The sequence below is a fragment of the Chinchilla lanigera genome, unplaced genomic scaffold (assembly GCF_000276665.1).
Source record: "Chinchilla lanigera isolate Chin_1 unplaced genomic scaffold, ChiLan1.0 scaffold00002, whole genome shotgun sequence".
Taxonomy (NCBI): Eukaryota; Metazoa; Chordata; class Mammalia; order Rodentia; family Chinchillidae; genus Chinchilla; species Chinchilla lanigera.
Genome location: NW_004955403.1, coordinates 50,110,895 through 50,118,588, shown reverse-complemented (window position 1 = coordinate 50,118,588; position 7,694 = coordinate 50,110,895). Strand labels below are relative to the sequence as shown.

General features: G+C 35.8%; 1 protein-coding gene across 2 annotated transcripts in view; it reads right to left on the bottom strand.

The window, feature by feature from the left end:
- Window positions 1-3,584: 3,584 nt before the first annotated feature.
- The window catches only part of Adam2 (ADAM metallopeptidase domain 2), a 68,743-nt gene continuing 64,633 nt past the window's right edge, over window positions 3,585-7,694 (bottom strand). For both annotated transcript variants that reach the window (XM_013514227.1, XM_005373747.2), the window contains exons 19-21: window positions 5,993-6,152; window positions 4,121-4,211; window positions 3,585-3,909 (exon numbers count right to left, since the gene is read on the bottom strand). In XM_013514227.1, the coding sequence (XP_013369681.1) occupies window positions 4,142-4,211; window positions 5,993-6,152 (230 nt within the window). In that variant the 3' untranslated portion in view covers window positions 3,585-3,909; window positions 4,121-4,141. The remainder of the gene's footprint in view (window positions 3,910-4,120; window positions 4,212-5,992; window positions 6,153-7,694) is intronic.

Here is a 7,694-nt window from a genome sequence, read left to right as displayed (position 1 = left end):
TGTTCAAGCAGTTTTGCCAGCTTTCAATGGAAGTTTTAATTTCCTGGATATCTGTTTGAATCTGTTTCATGCATTCTAGTTCTTTCCTATATTATTCATTCAAGGTTTCCATTAATTTTCTGTGCTCCTGTACTTTCTTTTCTATGTCTTCATAGATGTGCTAAGCAATTCTTCCATTATTGTTGTCATTTCTTTTTTTACCTCAGAGATTATTTCTGATCTGATGTCTTCCATGGCCTGATGGAGTTGTTTCTTTACCTTAGCTGCTATCATTTCAGAAATTTCAGGTGTATGACTTCTGAACTCTTCTGTGTTGATATCTCCTGGACTTGTTGTAGGTGGGATGAAGGTCTTTGATTGCATTTGGCTCCTTTGTTTTTCATTTTTAGAGATCCAGAGGTTCCCTGGAGCTCAGCCTCACTCCCAGGATGATGCTGAGTGGTGGGGCAAGGACTCAAAGGTCCCTGGTGCTCAGTGTGGCTCTCTCAATGGTGTGTGTGGGCGGGGTGAGATCCCCAATGCTCCCACAGCTGTCTGGAGCTCAGCTTGGCTCCCATTCGGGGGTTCCCAAAGCTGTCCGGGTTTCAGCCCTGTTTCCACAGTGTGTAGTAGTGGGTGGGCTGTGGTCACCAAGGCTCCAGACACTGACAGGGACCCAGCCCTTTTCCCATGCCAGTGGGGGAAGGGTGAGGGCGCAGTCACTGTCTGAGGTTCAGCTTGGCTCCCCTGAGGCTGTGGTGTGGGGGCGGGGAGTGGCTTCCAAGGCCCCTGAAGTTGTCTGGGCTCCGCCTGGCTCCCACACTGGTGGGGCAGGGGCTGGATAGGCTCACCCGTGTCAAAAACCCCATTTTTTATAGCAGCGTTAGCATTTATCTTTTCTACTCTCATGCTCTCCCAAGTGTGCGGCAGAGTTTTCTAGAAGCTGCATAAAATATGGTATCATATCAGCTTAAACACAGAAGCAGATACCAGACTTCAACTGTCTCTATTGAGGTGGACATGAGAAGGATTTGAAAAAGGTGAAACAATGCCAGTCTTCTCATGGAATTTTAAAAAGAAAATATAGTTTTAAAAAACAATGTGCTATTTATATTTACATAGGTGCATTATTATTTTTAATGAATTAATAAATATTTTAAAATTTTAATTTCTATATGATAAATATCCAGGAATAGAACCCATGTTAACTAAAGCTCTTTAAGCTCCTTAATAATCTTGTGAGGGTCAAGGCTGCAAAGGCCTAGAAAGTATATTTAAGAGAATGTTGCAAATAGAGAAAGTATATTTAACAGTTGCAAATAGAGGGAAAATATGACAATATCCAAGTACGAGATGCTCAGAGGTCACCAAATTCAACCCAAAGAGGAATTCCTCAAGGTACATCAATCAAATTATTAAAAATCCAAAACCAAGAAAGAATACTGAAAGTAGCAAAAGATAAGAAACATCAAATTTTAACAAAACGTCAATATTTCAGGAGATTTCCTAGCTGAAACACAGCAGGCTAGAAGTGCATAGGATGATATATTTAAAGCACTGAAGTAAAGAACTACTAACCAAGATTACTATATCTAGCAAAACAATTAGTCAAATTCAGAATCTTCTGAACATTGAAGGCATGTAAGTTAATTTATATCTTTGGAAGGAAAAGTAATGACAAAATATAAGTAACAACTGATAATTTGATAAAGGATGAACAGTATAAAAATGTAAATAATGACATCAAAAATTTAAATTGTATAAGGAGTGGCATTAAAATATAGATGTTTTTGTTGCTTTCTAATAATAAAAGTTGATAGTACCCTAAAATAACCCACTTTAACTACACAGTGTTTTTTGTAAGATGCATAAATTTTTCTTTAAGATACAGTAAGATGAACAAAGCAAAAACCTGTAAAAATTATACTAGAAATAAAATACACGACACCAAAGCATGCTATTAGAGAAAACATTAGAAGTGTTTAACTTTCTTGTCCTTTGCCCAGGGCTTGCAGCTAAGAGTTTGCTTTAAATTGCAGAGGAGCTTTTGGGCTTAAGAGTCTTTAGAAATGCTAAAACTGTTAAAACTTTGGCAACTCCTACAGATAGACTAAATGTGTTTGGCATAAAGAGATGCACATGAGTCTTTCAAGGGCCAAGGGCAGAACGTCATGGTTTGTGTCTAGATGTCCTCCCCAAAGCCTCAAGTGGTCACAGATGGGATTTTTTTCAGGGGTGGGTGGATCTAGCATGTGCGATTCATTCATGGTGCAATGCTAGGATTAAGGGTGCTAGGATTAAAGGTGTGAGTGCTACCTGCCATTAGGGATATGATATAAGGGATAAAAAGAGGCTTGCTGCTAGTTACTACTTTTAGTTGGGCCCTTGCTTGTTGTTTGCTGCCTTTTGCCTGCCCTGCTTTGCCATGAACTGTTTCTCCTCTGTGATCCTGTCTGCCACACCACCCTGCCTTGGAACCAGTTGACTATGAGCTGAAACTTTTATAAACCATGAGCTAAATAAACCTTTCCTCTCTTAACTTTGGGTACTGGGTATTTTCCGTCAGCAATGAAAGAGTAACTAAGACATATACCTTCCTGTTAGACTGGCCCTCTGCATTATGATATATTCTTTTGTTAAATCTGTATAAATACTTTCAATGTTAAAGTGTATCAACTTTTCTTGTATAAAATTCCTGTGGTACTGTATATATTTTTCCACTCTTTACTTACAGTCTTGATATACTTGGAATTGTGTTTTCTGAAAACAGCATATAGGTGAGAAATTTTTTTTTTTTTTTTTTTTTTTTTTTTTCTCCGGTACCGGGAACTGAACTCATGACCTTGTGCTTGCCAGGCAGGCGCTTTTGCTGCTGAGCTAAATCCCCAGCCCCGAGAAATTTTTTAAAAGAGAAAAAAACAAGCTTTCAAGACAAGATAATAGGATAGTAACAATAATTAATACATTGTGTATTGTTATCTTCATAGCAGTTACTCAGATTATAAGACAGAGGCATGAAATATTGTCCAAACAATCTTGGTACAAACCTTTCTTTTCAATGAACTAAGAGAAACTAGCTGTAAAACTATCTTTTTGATGTGTGGTACCGGGGGATTGAACTCAGGGTGGTGTGCAAGGCAAGCCCTCTACCACTGAGCTACATCCCCAGCCTGTATAACTATCTTAACTATCTTGTGTTTAGTTTTCTTTTCTTTTCCTTCCTTTCTCCTTTCCCTCATCAGAGTTTCTCTTTTCTTTTGAACAGTTTTTTCCCAATTCATAATATCTACTGTACATTTTGCATCTTATTTACTTGTTCAGCTTCTCACACTAACTTGTAATAGTCCAGTCTTGGAAACAACTCAAATGCCATCAACTGAAAAATGGATAAAAAATAATATGGTCTTTTTATACAATGGAGTACTTTTCAGCCATAAAGAAGGATAAACTTGCGATTTTATAGGTAAATGGATGCAACTGGAGATTGTACTCATAAGTGAAATAAATAGGTGAGAGTTTTTTCCCCAGACTTTTGGAACATTATTAAACCATCAGATTATAGCATTAAAAACCTATTCTTTGGAATTTAAAATATCACAGTAGCCTTTAATCATGGCATTATCTTTATTATAACTTCTTCTATAGCATGCCTACTAACTAACAGAATTGCTGACTTCTGGCTAACACAGTGTGAAATAACTTTTAAAATGAGAAAAATGTAATATAAAACTCATAATTGGGCCTTTCTTATAAATAAATTGTCTTTGGAATCATATATGTGTATATGTATATATTACATGTACATGAAAATATCTATAATTTCTGGTGCACTAGAAATCACACATATAGGTTTGACTTCCGGGAAATAATGTAGTGCCTGTTTTTTCTTTTCCATTTTTTTGATCCACTGAAGACAATTGCTCTGAAAGACTGAAGAAAGGGGAAAAAGTTACCAGTGGGGCCAAGCAAATTGATGACATTAGATGCAAAGATCACATGAGTACCCTTAGTGTGAAATAGACTTTAAGCACGTTATTTACCTTTAACCAACATTTTGATATGTCCATCCCTACCGAATACATGAGTCTGTTTTCATAACACCCCCTCCCCACGTTCACACCTTGGAGTACTTGACACTCACTGGGGCATCACAGAGTCCTTGCTATCCAGTCTGCTGGACAGAGACTTTGGAGCCTTTGGAGGCTTTGGGTTCACTCTCACTTTCAAGATCCCTGTATTTTTAAAAATAAAAATAATCATTTTAAAGTATATTTTCTCCAAAGCCCTGTACCATTTTGTCCGTACTGAAACAGCACCTGCCCTCCCCCTGTGAGCTGGGTGTGGCCAGTCCTTGGAAATCTGCTGCACAGAGAGTACCCCTCCCCTGGTACTCAAGCTGTGGGATGAGGACCAGTGATGCCTGCTCCTTCAAACATTTTCATCAGTTCCTCATCAGTTCCTTTCTTTCATCAGTTCCTTTCTTTTTATTAGTATGTGATGATCACATGCATGGTGGGGAGCTGGTCGATGCTCACGGCACGTCTCAATTCTTTTTACATCCCTTTCCTTGCCCCTTCCATCTCTTAAGTCTCCTTCCCTTTTGCAGAAGATCTTTCTGTTTCCTATTATCTTTTATTTGGCTAGTTAATGTATTTATACTTTACATCTTTCATGTAAGAACAACCATGTGGGATTTAAGCTTGTGTTGTCTGATTTATTTCATTTAACATTATGGTCTCAAGTTGCATCCATTTCCCTATAAAAGAGTCAAGTTTATCTTTAATTAAGGCAAAGTAGTATTCTACTGAATATATATACCATATTTTCATCATCCATTCATCTGTTAATAGACAGATAGGCCACTTCCAAGACTTAGCTATTATGGGTTGTGCGTCTACTGACATGGGTGAGCATGTGTCCCTGTAATAGGATGTATTTAACTCTTTCAGGAAGATACCTAGAAGGGGAATAGCTGAGATCTAGGTCATTTTCATGTTCAAATTGTTACTGGTGAAATGTCTTTCAGCTTTCTTCTATACTTCATTTTTAGCCCTGTTTATTTTTATATTTACAACCTTATTTCCCCTCTCAGGTATTTGATATTAATTTCTCCACTATAAAGTTATCCAATGTAAAAAGTTAACATATTTCAGTATTAACAAAGTATATTTAAAATTATTAACAATTTTATATGCTTCATAATATTTCCACAATTTTACATTCACTTCTCAACATGTATCCATGAAATATGGTCCATGTACATTGCCTTATTACTTCATTTAGTGCAATTCAAATTCATTTTTAAGTAATATAAGAGGCGTAAGTATAACGTTCAAAGACAGAAATTATTTTATAGAAATTTCCTTGAGCATTATACAAATTTTAATATTTTAATTTTTATTCTTTTCCTTTTAGAACTGGGGATTGAACTCATGACCTCACACTTGACAGGCAGGCACTGTGCCTCTGAGCTATATCCCCATCATATTTTTATTCTTACAGCATACTTTCAGGTAATTCATTTTTTTGGTGTTTTTTGGGGGGATTGTTTTTTTTTTTTTCTTTTGAGTCTTGCTGTGTAATTCAGACCAGCCTTGAACTGAGTAGGCCAGGCTGGCCTTGAAATTGCTGTGATCCGCCTTCCTCAGCCTCCAGATTGCTGGGATTACAGGCTTGTGCCACCATGCCTGGACTGTTTCCATTTTTAAACAGGGTCTCCCTAAATTGCTAAGTTACCCATCCTGGCTCAAACTTTAAATCCTCCTGCCTCATCCTCCCAGAGTGCTGGGATTATAAGCATGTGCCACCACACCCAGCTCCGAGTTTTTGTCAGATTAAAATAGTTGGTTTCTGCTGATTATTCATTATATTAATTATTAACAAGTTAAGTGCTAAATTACCATATTAAAAAGTTAAATCTGAATTATTACTATTTATATCTGTCATGATGCTATCAATAAGTTATTATACCAACAATTATAAAAGTAATAAAACAAATATGAAATCAACATACTCATCACTTATATAGTCTTCACTTTTCCATTTTTTTCTTTGGTAATAGACTTTTGCCAGCATAGCAATCAGTACAGATAAAATAATGAAAAAAGGAATGATCAAGAAAAATGGCCATTTTTTAGGCTTGGTATGGTAAGGACTTTCAATATAATTCTTTTCTAGAAGAGAAAAACATCAGAGATTAATTAGAAGACAATCACCAGGAACTTGGGAAAGACATTTCTGCATGTTATTATGACTCCTACAATAAAAATTGAAACTATTCAATGCTTTTATAATTAAAAAGATTTTAGATGAAGGAGATACTTGATAGCATAAGTACAAAAATCAACTCTTCTAATGGCTACATAGTATTCCTAAGCCTTGTTTTTTGAGAAACTTCTCCCTTGGTAGTTGATACTACAGATGAAAAGAATTCAAGTGCCATTTCTAGTCAATGGAATTTTTTCTAAAAAACACGGTACCTGTAGTGCTTTGACGAAATCTAAATTGTGTTTTATTGCATTGATATTTATTTTTATGTCTTCTCCAGGAAATTGTTGTTTATCCTAAGGTCATGAAGGTCGTGTTTTCTGCTAGAAGATTTACAATTTTAGCCTCTACCTTTAATTTATAATCCATTTCATATCGACTGTTAACTATGTTAGGGTTTTGAGGTTCATTTGAGCTTATGTAAATATCCATTTCACTTCAGTGCAATGCTTTGAATTGATTTTCCTTCCTCACCATCTTACTGAAAAATCCTTAACTATGTTTTAATACACATATTTCTAAACATTCTATTCCATTCTGTTGATATATTTGGGCATCTAACCTTTACCAACTCCACATTGTCTTGGTCAACAGAACTATAGACTAAATTTGTACTATAAAGCAATTCAGTAAATTCAGTGTCAGGCAAATAGACTAAGCCTTCCTTTTTCCTTGCTGTTTATTGAAAGTTATTTGACTCTTGTAAGAATTTTTGCGTGTATTTTAGAATCAAATTGTTAATTTCTGAACAGTTGTGTGCTACTTTCACTTGTATTTCTAGTCTATAGGCTTTAGTTATAGAGTTGTATTAGGATATGATTTGTTATTAATAAAGCACATATGTAAAGTACACATTTACATTATATATTATAAAATACACAGTTAGTTTGATGAGAATTGACATCTTAGCAATCACGAGCCTTCCAGTTGGTGACATGTCCTATTTGCCCACTAATTTTGGTGTTTAACATCTATCTGCATGTTTGTTTTAGTCTCCAAGGTAAAGATCTCATACTTCTTTTGTTAAATTTATTTCTAACATTTTACATTGTGATAATATTGTTGTTTCTACTTACTGTTCCTTTTATATAGTGGTACAACCAATTTTTATATGCTCATTGTTTCTGCTCTCTTTCAAAAGGTACTTATTGCTTTTAGGGGTGTTTCTGTACATTCCTTAGGATTTTCTATGTAATCAGTCATAGCAACAGATGACAAAAGCAGTCTCAGCTCATCTTTTCTCATCTTTTTGGTTCCTCTTTGCTGTTGTTTCTTTAATGCACAAGCTAGGGAGTGAAGGCAGGCTTTACTGCCTTGCTCCAATTTTATGGGAAAATATAGTGTGTTGTGTGACATATCATCCACAAGCAGGGGTGGTGATGCTTTCCTTCATCACATTGAGGAGTTTGTCCTATCTTGCTGCCTTTTTTTTTTTTTTTTTTTTTTTT